At 42.7% G+C, this 23,785-nt stretch overlaps 1 protein-coding gene across 4 annotated transcripts in view; it reads right to left on the bottom strand.

The window, feature by feature from the left end:
* LOC119656576 (integrin alpha-PS2) overlaps window positions 1-23,785 on the bottom strand; it is a 131,185-nt gene that overhangs the window by 14,064 nt on the left and 93,336 nt on the right. For 3 of the 4 annotated variants that reach the window (XM_038062963.1, XM_038062964.1, XM_038062962.1), the window contains exons 5-8: window positions 15,614-15,743; window positions 9,335-9,396; window positions 9,229-9,277; window positions 8,359-8,430 (exon numbers count right to left, since the gene is read on the bottom strand). In XM_038062963.1, the coding sequence (XP_037918891.1) occupies window positions 8,359-8,430; window positions 9,229-9,277; window positions 9,335-9,396; window positions 15,614-15,743 (313 nt within the window). The remainder of the gene's footprint in view (window positions 1-8,358; window positions 8,431-9,228; window positions 9,278-9,334; window positions 9,397-15,613; window positions 15,744-23,785) is intronic. The other variant, XM_038062966.1, reaches the window with a different exon arrangement.

The raw sequence follows: 23,785 nt of genomic DNA, 5'->3' as shown, positions 1-23,785 counted from the left end.
AACTATGTGATCAACAAATCCAACGAACAGTTTACCCAGGAACAACTTTCGCTTCTCAATACTTCGCCATAAGAGACCCCACTTTCCGCAAAGAGGACATCGAAATTGACATCGAGGCAGGAATCAAATATAGATCACAAGAAGAAAAGGCCGGCACCTGAGAAGAAATTAGGCGACTACTGACCCCGACCAAACCAATGGCCACAAGGAAAAGAGCATCGTCCAACCACCACAAAACTATTAAAGAAATAAAAGAGAAACCCCGTTTTCTACTTATCAGCAAACAAAGGAAACGCAGTGGTCATCATGGACAAAGGAACATACGACAACTCAGTATGCAAAAAGTTTAAAGAAGGTAAGTTTCACGTCATCAGGAAGGACCCTCTCCCAGACTCTGTTAAAAGAATGGAAAAGGCTCTGGCTGAATTCAAACCCATTATTAAGAAGGCATCCGAACTGACAATGCCTAACCCATCTCTGCCTAGAATCAAATGCCTCCCCAAATTACATAAAGAAGGCAACGAAATCAGAGAGATAATAGCAGCAACGAATTCACCGACCCAAAATATTGCGAAGTGGTCCTTGGAAGAAGTCCTTAGGCTTTAAAATAGGAAAACGAGCAGTGGGGAATAGCAGAGAAGTCATTGTCAGACTCAACGAGGCCGAGGGGAAACAAAGTGATGAAATATTAGTATCCTTCGACGTTCCCAAGTGTATCGATGAAGGAAGCTCTATACTTGTTCGAAGAATGGATCAGGACACACAAAAAATCATCCGGATAGAGGAAGAAGGCTACACTGTATAAGAAACTGGCCTTCACATGCATGAGTGAATCCTATTTCACATTCAGGAATAAATTTTATAAAACAACCTCCGGGGCAGCAATGGGCCGCCCTCTCACCGCTGCTATGCGAGGTATTTGGAGAATGAACTCAAGGAGGCTGAGGCATTCCTGAGATTCTGGATCAGATACATGGACGATGTACTAGCAATCATCAAAAGAGAAGAAGCAGGAACAATCCTCGAGAAACCCAACCGGGCACACAGGAACATCGAGTTCACCATGGAGATCAAAAAGGAGGGGAAGATACCGTTCCTGAACTTCAAAATAATCCGGGAAAGAGGGGATTTTGAATTCGATATCTACAAGAAACCGACCCAGACACAACTAATAATCACATACATCTCAAACCACGATTTCCACCATAAGATGGCGCCATACAATTTTATGATTCACAGGATGTCCACAAGACCGCTCAGCGAGGAGAGAACAAATAAAGAAATGAACTACATCCTGGAAGCAGTCAATAAAAACGGATGCAACAGGAACCTCATTTAAAACCGGATCAAAAAGAAACTACACCAGACCTCAAGACCGCAACTTTCAACACTCCCCCAGGAGGCGAACACAGTACCTAGGCAATGGAAAACATTAACTTACTCGCCTTTTGGATGTATAAAATGTGGGGGGGGGGGATATGCGAGGAGATGTCTATATCAAAAGCAAGAAAGAGCTGGGTAATTCACAGAACGAGGCAGTGGGCGTTCAAACCTGCCAATGGTGGAGGAGCGAGTGTAGGAATCATTTGTCCAAGGAAAGCGTTCTTCGAATCAATGGATAGCATACCAGTATATTCTAGGCGAAAATATACATCATAGACAAATGTTTTTTTTTAGCGTCTAAAGGTGCTATAAGAGGCAAAACATTGACATCCCAGCTGACAGTGACGCGGCGATGACAACACTCAGTTCTAACCAGACTGGTAAGGGAGTATCTTACAAAGTAGTGAAGGGAAGAAACAGGGAGAAACTACAGCACTGCAGTCATCGCCTAGAGTTCTGCTTCCATCTAGGGACAGCCCCTTCACTATTAAGGAAACTCCGGAGCTCCGTAAAAGACCGAGAGAGTCTAATGAGGAACCGGAATCTCCTCGACGTAGCAAAAACGCAAAATGGAGAAAACGCCTCCACGGCAAATTCGCGAAAGACTACCAGAGCCTACGGCGAAAGACGGTAATTCCAATCAAGGTTCCACTTGGACTAAGGTGGAAAAGAAGAAAAAGCTGCAGAAGAGAAGCAGGCCCGATGCGCTAATAATAACAAAAACAAGTGAGCTTACGTACGCTGATATTCTGCGCAAGGTCAAAACAGACACCTCGTTAATGGAGCTAGGTGAAAGTGTGAACCGCATAAGGCGAACACAGAAGGGCGACCTATTGCTGGAATTCAAACCAGGAGAAAACAAGTCAGAAGACTTGCAGAAAAAAATCGAGTCGTCACTGGGTGAGGTAGCAGAAGTGAAGCTCAGTCAAAATAGAGTGGTTATTGAGTGTAAAGACTTGGACGAGATCACAACGAAGGAAGAAATTTGTCAAGCGCTACGATCCCAGTTGGGAATACAGTCGGTCCAGGAGCGAGATATTTTACGGCTGAGGAAGGCATATGGCGGCACACAAACTGCGTCCATAAGCCTAACACTTGAAGCGGCCAAAAGGGCTATCACAGCCAGTAAAGTTCGGATTGGCTGGGTCATCTGCCGACTACGAGAGCAGATAACTCTGAAAAGATGCTTCAGGTGTTTGGAATTTGGGCACGTGGCGAAGAAATGTACTAGCGTTCACGATAGGTCCGACCTGTGTCGTAAATGCGGAAATAAAGGCCACATTGCAAAAGTCTGCGAAGAAAAACCCAATTGTCTGTTCTGCAGGCAAATAAACGACATTGACAGCGCCCATGTCACAGGCAGCGGCACATGTCCGGTGTATAGGAAGGCGATCAACACTATGCGCAAATGAGGTTCCTACAGCTAAACCTGAACCATTGCCAAGCGGCTCAGGACCTGCTCTCCCAGACGATATTCGAAAACAAAATCGACGTTGCTATTATCTGCGAGCAGTACAAAAACCTAGACAGTGGAGTATGGGTCGCGGATAAGAGCGGAAAGGCAGCGATATGGACATGCGGAAATCGGGAAATAGAAGGAACCACCAAGATCCTCGAGAATGGCTTCACTAGAGCAAAAATAGGCGGAATATCTATTTACAGTTGTTATGCGGCTCCAAGCCTTACGACAGAGGAGTTCCATTCTTTGGTGGAGAGGCTAGCAACAGACGCACAAAACCATAGTCCTAAGATAGTGGCTGGAGATTTCAACGCATGGGCTGACGAATGGGGCAGCCGAGAAACGAACGCAAGAGGACGAATATTACTCGAAGCTCTTTCTCGTCTGAATCTTGTAGTGGCTAACACTGGATGCGTGAACACTTTTCGTAAGAGAGAAATGGGGTCCGTGATAGATGTCACTTTTGTTAGCGATGTTTTAGCTAAGGATCTGCAGTGGTATGTCAGTGACGAATATACACATAGCGACCACCAGGCCATCATTTTTGAAATCAGACATGGAAAACGAATGAAACGGTCTCGGACGAGAGCTGTAAGGTGGGCAGCTAATAGGTTTGACGAGGAGATTTTCGGAGAGGTTCTGCAGCAAAATACAGCGCTTGAAGGAAGCGCAGAAAATAAAGCTCTGCAGATTGGCGAGAAGTTGCAACGAGCATGTGACGCATCCATGCCAAGGTATGTTGTATTACAGAAGCGAGTTCCGAACTTTTGGTGGAATTCTGAAATCGGAGAATGCCGCAAGGCCTGCCTCAAGGCCAGAAGGCGCAGTCAGCGAAATAGAAACCGATCTGGATACGAGCAATTACATGAAGAGTATAAAAACGCTCGGAAGAAACTACATGTGGCCATCATGAAAAGTAAAAGCGAATACTTTAAGCGACTGTGTAATGAAGCTGACACGAACCCCTGGGGTGGCGCCTATAAAACCATAATATCAAAAGTTAAAGGCAAACGCTCCCCACCGATCTCTTCCCCTACTCTGCTTGATGAAATAGTAACGGATCTTTTCCCACAGAATGTGAGTACCGCTGACCTTCACACTGTCGAGATAGAGACCGCCGAAGTTCCAATGGTAAGCGAAAAGGAGGTCCTCGAAGCTGCGGATAAAATTGTTGGAAACAAAGCACCTGGCTTGGATAGCATCCCCAATAAAGCTCTGAAGGCAGCAGTCAAAATAGCTCCAAATATGTTTGCCGAGGCGTTCACCACATGCCTTAAAGAAGGAGTATTTCCTACACAATGGAAGAAGCAGAAATTAATTCTAGTCCCCAAGCCAAACAAACCTTTGGGTGAAGCTTCGTCCTACAGGCCGATTTGCCTTCTAAATAATACTGGCAAACTATTTGAACGAGGAATCTATAACAGATTAATTCGAATTGCCGAAAAGGATGGCGGTCTCTCCGAAAATCAGTTCGGTTTTCGAAAGGGGAGGTCTACAACCGATGCACTTGTCCTAGTAGCTAACACAGCTAAGACCGCACTTGACGAGGGCAAATGTTGTGCAGTGATTACACTTGATGTGAAGAATGCCTTCAATTCCGCTAGATGGAGCAAGATACTTGAGTCCCTAATCAACTTAGGCGTGGCGAAGTACCTGGTGCGTATTGTTGCCGACTTCCTAATCGATAGGACTCTGTGCTGTGAGTCAGATGAAGGAATGAAATCCTACCAAACGACATGCGGAGTTCTACAAGGGTCTGTCCTAGGGCCACTCTTGTGGATTATTATGTATAACGGGGTACTGACCCTAGACCTTCCTACTGGTGTGGCCTCCAATGGCTTCGCGGACGATATTGGTGTGACGGTTGTTGCACGCCTTGTCGAGGAAGCCGAGCTCTATGCAAATGAAGCAGTCTATGAGATTAAATCCTGGTTAGAGAATGCTGGTCTACAGCTCGCAGAGCATAAGACGGAAATAGTACTTATTACCAAGCGGAGAAAGTGCACTTCCATGAAGATCAAAGTTGGAACGCAAACAATTTATTCCAAGCCTGCACTTAAGTACTTAGGTGTAATGATTGACCAGAGGTTGAATTTCAGATTGCATGTGGAGGGTGCAGCAACCAAGGCATATAACATCGGAGCGCTGGTTGCGAGAATGCTACCAAATATAGGTGGCCCAAGGCCGAGCCGTCGACTCCTTATTTCAAGAGTGGTCAGTTCGATCCTACTGTATGCAGCCCCAGTATGGGCAGATGCACTGGAAAATACAATAAATAAGAAAAAGATTGGAGCTGCGTATCGCATAAGTGTACTCCGAACATGTTGCGCTTACAGAACAATTTCTAATGAAGCAGCTTGCGTGATAGCAGGAATGATCCCGATTGAGATTCTGGCGAAAGAAATACAACGACTTTACGATCGAACGTACCTCACCGGAGAATCTCCTGCCCGTCGACGACAGTTCGCACGAGGTGAAACTGTCGCGGAATGCCAAGAGAAGTGGGACGAGTCAGAAAAAGGCCGTTGGACTCACAAAATTATATGGGATATCCGGAAATGGATCGAACGACCTCACGGCGAAGTAGGTTTCGACCTAACTCAATTCTTCAGCGGACACGGAGGCTATCGAGCATATCTGTATCGATTTGGGCGTGATGATTCGCCATATTGCCCACAGTGTGCAAACATTCCAGAGGACGCAGAACATGTCTTTTTTCACTGCCCCAGATTCGAAACCCAAAGGGCTACATTAGAAGCTACAACCGGGGAGCACTTTACACCCGAAAATATCATGGAGCTTATGGTGAAAGCCAAGGGGATATGGACCGCAGTTGAAAAAGTTATTGTAGCTATCGGAAAGAAGCTTAGGCAGGAGGAAGTCATCCGAAAGAATGAACATGAGAGGAACACGAATGTTGACATGAGCGCGAATAAATTCTAATCCAGCCCCGCGACGTAATACCAAATGGGAGTCCCGCGGGGAGAGTGGAAGGAGAAGGAGGTGGTTTTAGTGGGTAAGAGTCCCACATAACCGTGTGGCAGGAGCCTGCGGTAGCTTTTGAAGCTTTCCACCTTCCATCGGGAAAAAAAAAACGGAGTATCTTATTAAGTCAAATAGCCACACCTTGTATACTAGCGTTTCGACACACTGAGTTCCAAGCTATATTGGGTTAGACTGCAATGAGGTAGTGAATTAGCTGGCCAGGAAAGGAGCAGAAATGTAGCCGAATAGACCAGAACCCTCTTGAGTGATTACTTACTGATTAGTAAGGGCTCCATGAACGTGATAATTAGAAAGAAACGAAACTATATGAAGTCAACTTACTAGGAATGTAACAGGCAAGGGTGTCCATAGGAAAGTATGACCCAAAGTGGTCTCAGGATATTTAAAGCAAGAAGAGCCTAGTGTCATAGTGAAAACACTCACTGCAGGTTAAACTAACCACTGACAAAGCTGGGGATATCCAAGGACATCGTCTGTGAATTCTCTGAGGGCACGATGAAAACTCCTTACGTATTCTGGGACAATGTCCAACACTTGTGCAAAGTTGGATAATACACCCACGAGGAAACTTAGTGCTTAAAACACTCCTAAGGAAGCATCCTCAAATGACCGTAGGGTGAATGCCACTGGCGACCACCAACCATGATTTGCTGCCCAGTATTATTAGCATTTTTTCCTGCAAGTTCTAAATTTGACAAACCTACCCAGTCCTATGTGCCTTTAACATTTCATTAGCAAATTAATCAAAGCGGCCATTTTCAATACGCTTATGTCAACCAAAAAAGAGAAGGAAGGTCTCTCAGCTTCAATTCGTATTCTGAAAGGCGCGTTCTAATGTCAATGCGATATTTATAGCGACAAAACAACAATGAAATGATGAATGAAATTGTGAAGAAAATTTTCAGAAGATAAAGCACTGAAGAAGGGGACAGTTGTTCCCCGAAATACGTGTTTGTATACATTACCAAATCCTTTTAGCCAATAAAAAGGAATATACGGTGGCAACCTGAGTACCAAAAACCAACCAACAACATCAAACCGCACTGGTCAAACGGAAAGAATAAGGTAGGAGATTACATAGACTTATATAGACTGTTGATAGTTTCTCCTATCTAGGGTCGAAAATCACAACCGATAATAGTTACGAACATGAAATACGCCCACGGTGGTTGGCAGCCAACAAAGCCTATTTCAGTTTACAAAAACTGTTCCGCTCGAAAGGCCTCACCATAGGGTCAAAGCTCTTACTGTACAAGACAGTGATCTTGCCAGTCCTCATGTATTCCTCGGAGACTTGGGTTCTTAACAAGAAAAATTCCGAACTGTTAGCCGCATTCGAGAGAAGAATCCTCCGAAGAATTCTTGGCCCCCTACATGAGGATGGACAATTCCGTAGCCTTCATAATGAGGAAATCTGTGAGCAATGCCATAACCATCAAGTTGTGGATTAAATCCGGCTCAATAGGTTACGGTGGGCGGGTCACTTAATCCATATCGATGATGATCCAGCTAGGAAAGCCTATATGGGAAATATCTATGGTAGAAAAAGAAGATGAGGCAAACCCTGCCTGAGATGAAGCGATGGCGTAGGTCAGGGGGCCAGACAACTTTTAGGGATATGGAATTGGTGGATCTCGGTGCAAAGCCGGGATGTCTGGAGTTCAGGCCTAGACCGGATACCGGTTGTTACGCCGTTGATGATGATGATGAATAAAAAGGAAAATCTCTTCAAAGTTAAATTTTTCACTTAAAATTTCGGTTGCCCCCTACTTCAAGTCAACTGGAATTGTTTAAATATTAAATATTTTTCGGCTGGACCTGGATTTACTTAAAAATTTCTTTTCGGCGAATAAATTCTAAATTATTGCGGACAGGAATTAATGAATTTGAAGCGTGAACGATTTCAAAATAACTCTTAATAAAGGGCGGGGAAAAGAAATCATTTTAAAGCTAATGATAAGGTGCAAGAAACTATATATATATATGAATGATAAAAAAAAATCGAATGAGGATGTATTTAAACTTAACAAGTACTGGTGAGTAGAACTAGAATAGTCACAACACCGTCTCAATGGGGTTGTCGTGTGCACACGTCTCTACGCACATCCAAAGCTTATACGAGTATAACGATACACCTTCTGCACAATCGTGAAGTATCTGTGCCAAATTGTTTGCACTCCGTCCCATATGTTGCAACAATACATTTAAGACTAAACCTGCTTCCAAACTTCTATCAATGTCTCGAGCAAACACCATTATTCGTTGAAAATTAGAAAGCATGATTTATTATTCAGTTCCAGAAAATATGTTCCACAAATCATGAACATTGTTAATTTAGTACAAAGCACAATGATAAAAGCCAAAGGTTATTTTTTTCGTTATTGCAATTCGAGTATTGTTTCCTCTTCAGAGAAAATCAATAGATACTTCGATTTCGAAACCTCACCAAAAAAAGAGTAGTCATTTGTATATTAGAATAAATTGTAAATTTATACTTTAAAACGTTTTACCTTCGCCAAACTGGGAGTAGAATGGCGGCTTGTATGGAAAAGCCGCATTCGTATTCACTGAATACGCTTGTCCTATTTTGTTCATTTCATGACGGTTTTTAATCGATCAGTGTTAAATTTATCCAAGTTAATAATCGTGCATATTTCGCACGGTAAATTTTGTTTTAAGATATTTTTTCAATTGATTTTTTTTATTATTCATGGTATTAACGTTGTTTCATAACAGTTTTGCGTATGTTTGGGCCAAAGAGATTGTACGATAGTAGTACACAACAATGGGGCAGATACAAGCAGGAGCGGAGCAGAAAAAAAGGAAAATAAAGTAAATAAAATGTGTTAATATAATACAAATGAAAATAAATTGCTTATTACTATAGATGTGAAAACATTGCCAACATCAAGAGGCTTTTTGCACAAAAATCTAATTAAAACGACACTTTGTATCTATTTTTACTTTCTTTAACATTTTCTCTTGGTCCCTGATACGTAATAGATTTCGCCATTTCTGCATTGGCCGTTAGTGATTGATGCTTAACGATATGTGTATAAATTGTTGATCCTTTTTCTACACTAAGCACTTTGTATAACTTATTACGATAACAACGCACTTTGAACGATGATGCCTTTGTATCTACTCAGCATTCACTATACGCTACAAATGATTCATTTAATTCTAACGCACATTGAACTAGAAAGTGATATAAAACAATAATAGAACGTATGCATTCAAAAAACTGATTATAATTCAAACTTAACAATTCGACTACATCGAAACAGTTACGGAGCGAACACTTTACTCTCTACGAACTGGAGAAAAAAACTTCGCCAACTGCGATTGATATTTTAATTTTAGATTCGAGGGAAACTTACCTTGCCAATACCAACTTCCAGGAGCTCCAATGAATAAACGTTTACCATCCTAAAATTGATGAATGATCGGAATGAAAAGAGAAAGATCATGTAAACCTATTTTTACCTTCGTTACAGCTGCGCTCAAGCCAGCCTGACAAGATCCCTGCCGATGGTATCCCCAGAAACCTATAAGAGATTTTTTTTTGTATTTCAGATGAGAATCATTTAGTAGGTCGAATTTGGTTTTCATCTTTTTGATCGTGTGGTTTAAACAGAAAGGGCTTGATTAATGCTTTTCAAGCTGGATTAACTTTCAACATACATTCAAAATAGAGAAGTTAGTGTTCAAGATTAACGTATAAAGTGCAGCAGCTCTCGTTCTGAGACCCCATTCACGAAAACATAAAAAAAACACGATGGAATATCTATACTAAATCTATATATATGGTTGTCAATAATTCCTCGGTAGGGTATAGCGCGTCTACCACACCTACACGTCATCGTTCGGGGTTACCTGAAATGCGCTTCAGCTCCCCCACGACTTCCTGAGACGCGTGCACTCCTTCTCTACAGACCTGCGCCAAGTGCAAACTAAGGAGAGTGGATTCCACTGCATGGCGGAGCCAGCAATGCAATTGTCGCCTCCTCTTAATGTGTGGCCTATCCATTGCCACTTCCGTTGTGCGCCGACCAACTTTTTCATTTGAGATAGTATCAGTCCCGGGTACTCCAATGATACCACGCAGACAGGCGTTAATAAGGACTCAGAGCTTTTGAATAACAGTGGGATTAACTTTCCACGTGTTACTCCCTTTTAGCAACACAAAAAGAACATTAGCACAAAATAATTTCAACTTGATCTTGATGTTTAGATAACTGAATTTCCAGATTTAACCAAGGCAACGAAAGCGGATCTAGCGCTGTTAATGCGCCGGGTAATTTCTGCATTCAAGCAGATAATGAGGCTGCGATGACCCATCAGATTAACGATCTTGGTTTTGTGGGTGTTTATCTTTAGTTAAACTCTACTTGCCTCTCTTTCCGAAATCAGAGCCATTTGGAAAGGGTCCATTGTCTGGTGAGGGAAAGCAGATGTTATTCGCATATTCACGTATTTCCTGTTTGAGGAAAGATGTCATAGTCCATTGAATTTTACCACTTCATCCGGATCAGACAACATGAAGAATATCACCCATAACAAGAAGAACTAATATCGTAGCAGGATGCAACCTTTTGGACCTCAAAATCCTTCGAGATTTTACCTCAATGCAACACGTGGCATTTTGTGTTACCATATGTCCTCCTGCCTAGAGCACTTCACCTGCAGTTTCTGTGCACCCTATGGGAAACTTTCTCAAAATCCATGAAGAGATGCTCATCGATATTCTCAAACGAGTTACTCAGTATATCTACCGTTCGATCAGCAACATAGCTAGGAGGAACTAGGAACTGCAACATTTTTTTCTCAATAGAGCTTAAGAAATTTAGGTTACATTTTTTTTCTTCTTATTTTCTCTCTTTGTATCATGACTGGATATCGGATACTAGTCGATTCAGCTCAGGTACTCTCCTCCTCTCTTGATTCTCGGGAATATATTTTTCTGTTTTTTTTTTCGTTCGTTTGGGGTTTCATTTTCAAGGAAACCTAGTCGAATCTTATGAGCATCAACTTTTTGGCTTACGGCTCACATCACTTTGCTTTACGGACAAGGACTTCTCTGTGGTTAGGTTCCATAGAGAGTATTTGCAAAGTACGTGATCTTACCACTCCTCACGAATGTCCTTTTCGCGTCCTAAGTTGAATGAATTGGTGGGATTAGGCCAACTACATGCTTTGAATTCAGAACCTCTCAAATTATATTAGCACAGCAACAGAAACCTGCTAACATGCGTTGAGCATACCACCTATTAACATATACATACAGTGAGCGCAATTTCTATAGGTGCTATGGCATTTTTAATAATTTTCAAGGAAGGCACAAAGAACGCTTGCTGTATCATGACCACTTGCATTAATATCTGTTCTCGGGTTTGCTGGGAAGGCGTTTTGACATTTGCAATGTGATCAGCTGATTAGTTGTGCTAATTTCTATGTTTTTATGGTGAAAATCCGTTTTCAACTGCGCAATTTCTATAAGTGCATACGAAAAAAAATTTATAGTGTGTTGTTTAGAGGGGGCTTTTCGTACAAAAAACGGTGTGTTATTAGTAATAGTATTGTTTAATGTTATATAGGTTAAAATCCATAGTCTTATATTATTGTTTTATATAGCAACAACAGTATGCCACGTGGAAAAGTATTAATTGAAACAGAACGAGTAAAAGCAGCCACTATGAAGAATCTGGGATGCAGTATGCGAGCTATAGCAAAGGAAATCGGCAGATCATTAAATGTTATCCGAAATTTTTTCAAATTAGGGGAAAAATACGCCGCCCGAAAGCACCCGAAAGAAACAAAAAAGTTGGAAACAGGCTCATCACACAAATTAAGGATGAAGCGACGAAAAATAAATTAAGTCCGGCTGAAATTGTTTCCAAACTGAATCTTCCCATCAAAAAGAGGCGTGTTCAGCAAATTTTGCAGGCCAATATCAATTTAAAATACAAGAAACCCGCGAAAGCTCCGCACCTAACACAGTGCCATAAAACCGCCCGGTTAGATTTTGCACGGAAACATATGAAATGGGAAGATGAATGGAAAACAGTTATCTTTTCTGATGAAAAGAAATTCAATTTAGATGGCCCCGATGGGTTTAGTTGTTACTGGCACGACCTACGAAAAGATAACCCTCCGCGTATGAGCAGAAACTTTGGTGGTGGAAGTTTAATGATTTGGGGTGCTTTCTCCTATCATGGAAAACTTCGCCTTGGGATAGTACCCACAAAAATGAACTTAGACATTTACACCGATTTGTTAGAGGTTATTTTTGTCCCATATTTAGACGAGAAAAATAACATAGATTTTATTTTCCAACAAGATAACGCCGCCGTCCATGCTTCCCGATTCACAAAATCTTACCTAGATTCTAAAAACATAAAAATAATGGAGTGGCCCTCCCGTAGTCCCGACATAAACCCAATCGAAAACCTTTGGGGAATACTATCCAGAAGGGTTTATGCAAATGGGCGGCAGTTTAGCTCAGTCGCTGAATTAAAAAAGAAAATATTAGAGTGCTGGGGGGAAATCGATGATAATGTACTAAAAACCCTTATTAATTCAATGCCAAACAGAATATTTCAAATAATAAGAAATAATGGTGCAAAAACAAAATACTAAAGTTTGATTGATGTCTTTTATTCGATTGGTAAAAGTGTTACAATGAGAGTGCACCTATGGAAATTGCGCACTGAAATGCTATTTTTTGTTAATTTTTTTAAGAATAATATTTATTTCGTTATTTTTTGTTTGTATTATTATTTAAAATAAATGTGTCCACTTTACTTTGAATATAATATTTTGTTTTAACATGAATTTCATCTCAAAATTGAAAAAAATTGGGTGTGCCTATAGAAATTGCGCTCCCTGTATTAGGAAACTTAAGAACATGTGGAATATAAGTTCTATTCGCCACATTGGTTTTTTGCCTCTGGCCCAGGACGCCTGCAAAGAAAGTCTCTTGACGATTTACTGGTTCAAGACTACGGGCCGAGAAATACTGAGCCTAGACTGCTTCGTAGAAATGTCTTCCAATATCGTCAAATTTTACTCTCAAGATAACTGAGCCTTTTGAAGTCATGAATATTGCTTAATATAATAATAATAATAATCGTTGGCGCAACAATCCATATTGGATCACGGCCTTGAAGTGTGTTAGAGCACTTCATTTAAGACCGTAACGGTACACTACAGAATAGCCAGTAGGAGGCAATGCGGTCAGCATTGCGCTCGCCTGAGATTATTACCCTGATTTGTCTCAGGTACTCATTCACAGCCTAGTGCTCTAACCACTGAGGTATCCAGGTTTAATATAATATTCATAAATATACCTTCGCCTGTAATCACTACAATTTTTTTATTATCAAACTTGATCATATCAAACGGATGGGTGGGTAGGTAGGTAGGTATCAGTGGCCGCTCCGAGGAGCCCAATTAGCGCATTGGTGCGCCGTTTTGATGCCACAAACTCCTAAGACCGTGACTGTTGTTATAGGAACAGGGAAACAAAGTCCAGCTGGCTCGGATCTTCAGAGCCAGCCCGTAGCATTCACGAAGGAAAGCAGCTCTCCGAACCTGCAGCTAGAAATCTCACTTAGGTCCCCAAAGAATGGTTTACCCAGTGTCCGCAGCCTGACTCGAGCCAGAGCTGGGCAATCGCAGAGAAAGTGCATGAGGGTTTCCCTTCCTTCTCCGCAGCTTCGGCAATGCGAGTTGTAGGGTAAGCCGAGTCTAGCGGCATGGTCCCCTATGGGCCAGTGCCCCGTGCAGACCGCCGTAATCTTGAATGCATTTGCACGCGTGTGGCACAGGAGCTCTCGTGATCGGGCTATGTTATAAGCGGGCCAAATTCTCCTTGATTTGGCACAGCTTGTAAGCCTTCGCCATCTCAGGCCCACGGCTGCTAGGTAGTGCGAGTAGACTTGGCTCCCGACAGCCGCCAGCGGAACACCGACTGTATTCCCTTCATCAAACGGATGAAATGAACCTTTTTTTGAAAAGCCTTCGTAATCAGTTTAGGAATCCTTTAAGGTAAAGGCACGCAGCCATACCAATGGCACTCCTGTAGAGCTACATTTAGATGCCGATCAATCTGTATGGTCTTCATTCCACATCCAGATATACACAGTTCTGATCCCGTCGTTGGCAAATGCCAACTCGGGATTGTTCTCCCAGCACTCCATGTTACAAAATTTCAAGCACACATAACATTGAAAGCTAATAATGTCACAGCTTCTTCCTTTGTATGACTATTAAACTAGAGCAGAAACAACAAAAGGTGTCCGTTGTATGCATTAACATGTAAACATCGCTACCGCAAATATCGTGCAAAGAAAAGCCTTTTTGTTTAATTCAACACCAATGATGAATTTGCTGTATCAATATTGGCCTTAAAGAACAATCAAAAGGTATCACCTATTGTCTAGAAAACACGTACTCAACACTATGTTACTATTACGTGAGACTAGTGCTAAGCAGGTTGCACCTTCATAACAAATAGGCATTGGGAGTTCAGCACTCAGGTAAACTAAATTAATGGCGATGGAACAAGGAGTTAACGACAAATATTACCATATCCCACAGGAAACCATAACAGTTTGGTTTTTTATTGTCTCCTAATATTTTTTATATAATTTTGACGAGAATAGAATCAGATAATAAAACAAGTACTGGAACCGCCTAATATACATAACATAGTAAGTTCCTTCAATTATGGCACCAGTTACCGATTCTTTTTAAAAGTAATAAAAAGTAGCCTGAGCAGAATTTCAAATTAGAAAAATCTAGAGGACCCTTTGATTTACTACGAACCATTTAGGTGAAAGGAGTGTTTTCGTGGGTATGGTTTTTTGGAGATAACTGAAATTGATTCACAGTAATTGAAACCTAAATAGAAAACAAAAATAGAAATTCCGGACGTGTCACAATCATTATACAGTTTTATGTCCTTAATGTCATCTTTGCTCCTAAAATGTTTCTCAAAGGATAGAAGCATATGAAGTTGCCCTTTCATCCAAAGTCCACATCCCTTATAAGTTAATTTCTCTGGTTTGATCAAATATTAGAGCCTTTTTTATAAAAGGCGACTACACGTTATTTTTATTAGTTTCTAATTGTAAAGGGTTCATTACGAGAAACTGGCAGTGAAAACGTATATCTTTCTTCCAGATTTCTTAAAAAATAGAAAAAAAATCCAAGAGAATGTCAGATTTTATTGTTATTCCATTTGGAGTTTTAATTTGCTTAATAAATTTTCCCTAAGGACGGTTTTAGTGGAAAATGTTCCTAGTGAAGCTCTAAAAATGTATTTTTCTATTTTTCCTGACTCCAATATTAATTACCTTGACACATTCAAACTAGCGTACATACATCATTCACACCTCGTAACATTTTTGTTAGCTGCTTATACCCGTACGTATGATACACTGAATTGTGGCATGTGGTTCTTGTCACTTATGTGTGCCCCTTGTAATCTTGCATATGCAGGGGCTCGAAAATACATTGGGCAGCTTGGAACTCTTATTTCAGATTATATTTTCTTGAGTTGCCGACATGAAAAAGAGTGCTAAAGATAAGCCGTGGATTTTGTTAATAAAACCACATTGAGAATCATTTTTATTATTTTCGAAAACGAACAGGCAAAAAGAACGTGGGTCCTTCTTTACATGATTCATTTTTAGATGAAAGGAATTTGAGGAATTACTAATTTTATCCATTTACATTCTACCATTCTTCAGAGCAACTTACTTGTTCGACATGGTGAAATTTCTCGGGAATTAGTAAAATTATGTTTTAACATATAGCAAGTTCCGACTGGTTCATTCCGTTCCACCTTCTTGGGATTCAAAGTGTGGAATACATAGCGAGGTGCACAGGCCTGAAAAGAAATTAAAAGAATTTAAATATTTACATATAAATTCAAAGGAAGATATAATCCTTCATCAATAGTAGATGTACTTATTTTAGACTTAATCATAGCGGCTCATTGCCCGCTTCGGTACTGCAAAACGGAGGTCATTTTTTTAGTGGCCGATCAGCACTCGGAATCATAGAAAATGACAGAACAAACAACGCTAAGTTAGATTTTGAATTTGACTACGTCGGTTACAAAGGGTGTTGAATTCTATGCTTCTAATATTCATATTTTGCATATTTTTTTTATTCGTTTTTGGAATTTCTATCCAGGCGGTTCCAATTGACAGGATTCTGGCATCGAGATGTTGTTAAAGAGGTCGATTTCGCACCTGTTCTCACTTGCTCCGTGATAATAAATGGGATGTGACTGGGTACATAAATGAGATAAATTGTGTACCATTACGCAATTCGATAGTTCAATATCGGCCACCGGGTAATATCGATCGAGATGAGCGGTAACGGCAAGGTAGTTGCATGATTGCCGAACCTTTATGAGTGTTTTGTTATAGCACGTCGAAATCGGGAATACTCTAAATAATGCGAACTTCTCCAAGCTGATTAATGGTATTTTAATTTGGAAAATAGCGTGCTTGACGGTCAGACGGCCTTCCACCGAAGTGAGCTTATATAACTGAAGGGTATCTTCTGGTTCCACAGGCAGATAAAGACCAGCCGGGAGATGAGTTCTTATTTTTGTTGCCTCCTGGTGGAATTGGTGAGGCGATAGTAAGAGGTAACTTATTTGTCCTTGGTGAGTTTCCGACATCATGTCTGGTATAGCTGTTTGGGTCCTTTCTATACTACCCATAAGGACCATGCTGTAGATAGACCAGGAAAGAAATAGTTGTTGAAGCTGGAATTGATGACATTATTCCCTTGATTTACCACTTCTTCCAGTTTTTCTTCTAGGGCCTTGTATCGATGGTCAATTGTTTCCTGGTTCTCTTTCAAGATATTGATCGTCGCGTCCAAGATAGAAGTGTGATTTTTGAGCAGTGACATGAACCAGTTTTCGTTTTGGTGAATATCACTAATTTTTTCCGACATTTCCGTGGCGTAATTCGAATCCAGAACCCCAAATAACGAGTTGGCGACTGTTCTATTGGATTCACCTTAATCTGAAATACGTCGGACCTTGGCAGCCAGATCAGTCCTAGTGTCTTTATTGAAGCTTCATTGTCATCATTAAGACGCACCTCCAAATCTTCAGATGGGATCTCTTGCAGAAGATTGTTATGGTTGGAACACCATTTTCGAAGTTTAAAACCTCCTTTTGTCAGGACGGTCACTAATTGCCTTTGAATTTCCTTCGCAGTTGTAAGATTGTTGGCACCGCTCATTAAGTCATCCATATATAATAAAAATCTCTTCTGAGGACTTGGCAACCCAACGGATATTTTATAGCGTTTTCAGATGCGAGTTTCTAAAGGCACCTTGTCGCTAAATATGGTGCAGAAGAAGTTCCATAGGTTACCGTACAAAGCTCGTAGCATCTTAAAGGTAGGCTTGAATCTTCTCTCCACCAAATTAGATGGAAGCGCCTTTCTCCTTCTTGTAATCGAATCTGGCGGTACATCATCTGTATGTCTGCCTTGAATGCAAACTTCGGCAGTCGAAATCGCAATAAAATTGTGAAAAGTTCGTCTTGTACGGTTGGTCCCACATGCAATATGTCGTTCAAGGAGACGTTCGTAAAGGTCTTTGCTGATGCGTCGAATACGACCCTTAATTTTGTGCTGGTACTATCTGATTTAAGTACGCAGTGATGCGGTAAGAAATAATGCGGGTGAGGTATCTGATCCGGGTTGACTTCCTTCATGTGACCAAGGTCGAGATACTCTTTCATGAATTTGGTGTATTGCTTTCTCAAGTCCCCATTCTTTGCAAGCTTGCGTTCTAGTGCATAGAATCTGCTCTTGGCGATGTCCGTTGAAGATCCAAGTTTCTCAGCACTGTCTGAGAATGGCAAGCTTACCGTGAACTGGTTATTGCTTAACATGGTGTTCTGATTGAACATTTCTTCGCATTGTTGCTCCGCGGATGTCTGTGCCGCGGAGGCCTCTGGTAGCTGTTCGATCTGCCAAAATCTCTCAATACTGCGCTCTAGAGGTTCGCCCATCGTGCAGATGCCGCATGTAGCAACAGATGCATCTCCTTCCTTCAGCTTTCCTGTAACTATCCATCCAAGTAATGTGTTCTGCAGCAGCGGCAAGTTCTTCCCTAATTTGATTTGTCCAACGCACAAAAGTTCATGGTAGTACTCTGCTCCTATTAGCATATCGACTCGTCTCGATTCATTGAACCTTGGGTTCGATAGCTTAATGTTTTTAGGAACTTTCCATGAAGAGATGTCAAACGTTCGCGAAGGCTGCGGCGCCACGATCTGAGGCAGAACAATTGCTTCAACTCTCGTTGAATACCTGGTCACTCCTGATTGAACCTCAACGCTCACTCTTCGATGCGTCTCCAGCTTCGAATGTCCCACTCCTTGTAGGCGCATTGGCTTAGCATTAGTTCCTAGCGGCATATTTAATTTCCGCAATAGTCTCTCTGATACGATGTTGACTTGTGAGCCAGAATCTAAAATCACTCGACAGCTGACTGTAGTTCCATCGGGTCCTTTTACGTTAACTAACGCTGTGCTAAGGAACACGTAACAGTCAAGTCCATCGCTGTCGTTGCTAACCGCCGCTAATGTATCCTTCTCGCTTGCCGCCTTAGAAGGCTTTCGACTCGAGGCAATTTTTTTCAAGATTCTGCGTTTGGTCGTCCGATGATGTTTCTTCCCGGGGCTTAAAGTGAACCAGGCTGTTGTGTTTCTTGGAGCACTTCGTACACCCTCTCGAAGAGCAAAATGATCCAAAATGACCACCTTTCAAACAATTGATGCAGAGCTTGTGTTTCCGGAGATGATGAAAACGATCCGTGGATGACAAACGCAAAAAGTCGTTGCATGCAAAGAGTTGATGCGCCTCTTTACACATTGTGCAACCTACGCTGACGGTAGTGACTGACATCGTTGTTCTTGGTAGCTTCTTTTTGCTGTCCTTCGCTTTAATATTCTTGGCACCCAGCGCTTCCAGCGACTGAAAAGGAGTTCCTAGGAATTGCAGAAACTCGGCCAGCGATTGCAACTGTTTAGGATTTGCCAACGACTGCTCGTACAATGTGAGGGTCGTTTTATCCAATTTCCTGAGTACTATGTGTAGGAGTATTGGATCCCAGGTGTCCACCGCAACTCCCAAATTTTTCAACCCATGAAGACACTCTTGTGTGGTGTCATGCAATGACTTTAGAGTTGCGGCTGATGTCGTATCTGATGATTGCGATGGTTGGCCCAGAATTTTGTTGAGGAAGGCGGCCACTAGAAGCCGAGGATTGTTGTATCGGTCTTGCAGTAATTTCCAAGCCGCGGCGTAGTGTAAATCCGACAAAGCTAAATATCGTATTAAACGTTCCGCTTCGCCTCCAAGATTCATGTTCAGGTGCCACATCTTTTCACATGGTGCAATTGGCTGATTATCCACCATCTGGGTGAACAGGTCGAAGAACTGCTGCCATTGTAAATAATCTCCTTCGAATTAGGGCACAGTAATTTTCGGTAAATGGGTCCTTACATTACTGGTAGCAGCAGGCTGCTGTGTGGATAATGAATCAATTGCCTCTGCTATCATTACAAGTGTATTTTGAACTTGCTGCTCTAACTGAATATATGCCTCCAAATTGTATCCTGTTGCCGCTGGATCCTCTGATGCCTCCCAGATGTTATTGTGGATTTCTTCGATCTGATCCCAATAGTGCTGAATGGTTGCGCCCTGAAACTCATAGTATTGCCGGGATTGCTCCACCAGAAGCGCATTTTGAAGCACTCGTTTTAATGCTCCTATGACTGACTGTTGTCGTCTGACCTGTTTCTGCAGCCCGGCTTCCTCACGAGAAATGACCGCTGGTTGCTGCTCCATCGTCTTGTGTTCCGACTGAGCCTGCAGTATTTCAATATTTTCTGCAAATTCCGCCGAGTATTTTTGAAAGGCATCTCTCATGAGATGGTAGTACCGCTTTGCAAAGTATGGATGAGTTTGATCATCTCCGAACTGCTCTCGTATTTGGCTGTCGCCTTGCTCGAACAGCTCCCACAGTTCTAGTAGTTTTTGTTGTCGCTCCCGAAAATAATTCAATGTTTTTCTCGAGGCTCCATCTTTCCGGTAGGAATCAGTTAATGAGGGCCATTTGGCTGGGAGGATCGATCCAAGATTGTTATTCCATTAGAATCAGTTGTCAAATACTCTGTTTTATTCAGATTCAGAGACCATTCTGACAAAGGCGATCATTCCACTTTTGGACAAGGTGGTATTTGTGTGTGGGACACGGTTGCTCCAGGTTTCCACATTCGCCTTTGAAGATCCGGGCGCTTTTCTCGAGGTCGCTGGCAGCTTCAGTCCTCATGTGTTCCGCCTTTTTGGTAGTTGAATCCATTTTTCTTTTCGGAGTTTGCTGGTTTGTTGAATTGTTCAGCTTTTCGTGCAGGCTCTTCCCCGGTTTCTCCCCTTTTATATTGTGAACAGGCGTTACTTGAGTCGCCTGGTTCACTTTTTCATTTGACGACTTTCCCCTCTCTTTCGTCCTGGGTCTTGCCGTACGCCAAACGGATGCCTCTTATCATGGCCCTTGTGAAAGTTCTTGCACTCCTTTATGAATTCACACAGCTCCATGACCATTTCACCCAGGGCAGTAAAGGCAGCTTCACACTGATTCTTGCTTAAAACATCGCGCGAGTGATTCGCCGCCAAGTATTCTTCCTCATTGAAGACTCCCGCTACACACTTTCCACAGATAGTAGCGATTGCGGGGGCTTGTGGATGGAGCCAGTTCCAGTCCCTCCCGTACGCTCGTAGCATTAGATGCCACAGTAGGTTCCCACTACGGAGGCATTCCCCGCTTGCCCACTCCCAAAAACCGCCGGTACTGGGTTTCCGAAGTCCTATTTCGTAACTTTATTCCCCTTCTGTTCCTCCATGTTTGGTTTTATTTCTGGGTATCTTTCTCAGAGCCAATTTTTATTCACTTTTGTCCTTACCTATCCAGCCTCCGCATAAGCATGCCCATGGCACATTCACCGAGCATTCCCTTATCCGCACGAAGGGACGCGCCTAATGGGAGATTTGGCAATTCCACACAGGCGCATACATATTTGCACGTATATATTAAGGCATATTTGTATATATATATTAAGTATTAGTACTTCATGCATTATTTTTTGCCTCATCTTTTTACTTTACGCAGAGAAATTCACTACACATATAGTAAAATAACAAAGGGGTCGGAAAATATAAGATAAATTCTGGACAACACCTGTATAGACTTTCTTCTCTTACCCTTATTTCCTTTGAAATCCAATCCTCCCTGGTCTTCGTAGCTGCTGTCTACTGTCCCGACCAATCCTTTGATACCCATGACATCCGTTCGATCCTATCCTACTGTGCCGCTCAACGTGGTTCATAATTATAGGGGGAGACCTCAACGCCAGGCACCCATCATGGTTCGATGTACGGTCGAACCGGAACGGGGAAACTCTCCACCGTTTCCTAACCACCTCTAATTCCAATATTAACCTCTCCCACTTCAACCCTGCCCTCCCTTCATTTAATAAAGGGTACTACCATTCCTACCTTGACCACTTCCTAATCAGCAGCAACCTTACCATCAAACCCAATCCCAATACTTATCCCTTCCTAGAAACAGCCCCCGGTATCAGTGACCATCATGCCGTGGTCTTAGAGGTTTCACTCCCCGACAGAGCCACCAGGCCCTCACCCACTTTAGTCCCGGACTTCCAGAAGGCGAACTGGAAACTCATCAACCGCACCCTTAAATCCAGACTTGAACCTCTCCTCCTCCCTACCAACGAAACAGTTTCCAACGACACTATAGATTGGACAGTTCGTCAGTACACTGAAGCAATTCAGCAAGTATGTGACGAACTGATACCTTCTCGGTCCCTTAACTACCGCAACCTTATTTCTCTCCCAGACGATATCCTCGTGGATATCAAGTACAAGCGTACCTTAAGGCGGAGGCTATTTAGGAATAGATACTCTCCGCAATCCTCTCCTCTCCGTAAAGAAATCCTTTCCCTTGACAGGTCAATTCGCAATAAGATTTTAACACTCTATACCAACCACCTCCACAAACGCCTCTCCAACATCGAGCTGAACCCTGATACCTTCAGGGAACTCAGAAAAACTTGTCCCCGTCTAGGCAAGTCCTCCCAGCAAACCACCATCCTTCCACAGAATATTTCAACTCCTGAAAAGATGAACATCCTAGCCGACCACTTCCTTCAAGCGCATCATTGCACCCTCCACATTCGCGATCAACACTTCGAAAGTGTTGTGAGCGAATCCATAGAAAAACTTCAATCCACACCAACTTTTTACCAACCCAGTCCCAACCTAAACCTATTCACTCAACCCCTTATCCATCCCGATGAACATGATAATGTTTCTCCCATCCACTTTGTCAGCCCAAATTCAGTGGAAGCTGCAATTGCAGCCTTCAAGAACAAAAAATCAGTGGGTCTCGACAAAATCCCTTCCATAGTTTTAAAAAAGTACGCCCCCAACATTTCCACCATACTCTCCTCGATCATCAACCACTGTATCCTCAACGCTCACTTCCCCACCGAATGGAAAAATGCTCGCATAGTTCCCGTCCCAAAAAAGAACCTTAATCCACTCAATCCCGATAGCTACATGCCTATCTCTATCCTTTCTTCCTCCACCAAAATCTTCGAGCGGATTATCAAATCCCTCATAGACGAGCATTGCACTTCCAACAACACACTACCAGAGTTCCAATTCGCCAACCGAACTAAACACTCGGTTGAGCACGCGCTACTTGTCCTCAAGACTGATATCCTCCTGGCTATCAATCGGAGGACACCCACCATAGCCTGTCTCCTTGACCTAAGGAAAGTTTTCGACTCCGTATGGCAATACGGACTATTTCCATCCGCACCTCTGTAAGCTAATACTTAGCTTTCTAGATGGGTGGAAATCCTTAGTGAGCATCCACCAACACCTTTTCTCGTCCTATACTTGCCCCGCCGGCATTCCCCAGGGTTCAGTCTTGTCTGCAACCCTTTTCTCTCTGTTCACCGCAGACATCCCAAAACCACCTCCACACCCGTGTCCCATCCAGATCCTCCAATATGCGGATGGCCTAATCATCTATACGGCCACCAAAGACATCGCCCGTGGTGAAGCGCGTCTGAATGCTTATTTGGACGAACTTTACCACTATTTTACCCGTTGGAAACTTTCCCTAAATCCCGACAAGTGTGAGACCATTGTCCTCCATGGAGACATGGGAATGACACCGAAGATGTGGAGTGACACCAGATCATTATTACTCACAATCCACGACCAGCCCATTCCTACTGTTAAAGAAGTCACCTACCTCGGGGTGACAATGAACTCCCGCCTCTCCCACGTACGTCACATAACGAAGGCACTAGGCCGTGCAACTGGTGCCTTCCGGTCCCTGTATCCTATCCTTAAATACAACATCCCGACTCCAAAAAATGTTAAGCTGTTTTGCTATAAACAGCTTATCCGCCCACTCCTCATCTTCGGCTTCATTTTCTGGTCCGATTGCTCCCCATCCCAAGTGGAGCGACTCGCGCCTCAGAGAGCGCAGGATCCTTCGCCACTGCGCCAACATCTTTAAGAACGAGGACCGCTCCAAGTACATTTCCAACCAGATCCTCTATGAATCCTGCCAAACCCCACGCATTGACGCCTTCCTTGCTCGTCTTGCCCTCAACTTCCTGGCCAAGTGCCAAACCCATCCCAATCCTCTTGTCACCAATGCCATGCAGATCGAGATCGTTGAAGATAACCGTCTCCGGACTCATCTGTTCCCCCAGATCCTTTTATCCCTCCAGTCCCAGAACCGCCTGCTCGATTCCCTAGTTTCAACTTTTCCAAATTCACCTCCAAAACA

Source organism: Hermetia illucens, chromosome 5, assembly GCF_905115235.1.
Source record: "Hermetia illucens chromosome 5, iHerIll2.2.curated.20191125, whole genome shotgun sequence".
Classification (NCBI taxonomy): Eukaryota; Metazoa; Arthropoda; class Insecta; order Diptera; family Stratiomyidae; genus Hermetia; species Hermetia illucens.
The sequence above is the reverse complement of the archived record's forward strand: the minus strand, read 5'-3'. Positions and strand labels throughout refer to the sequence as shown.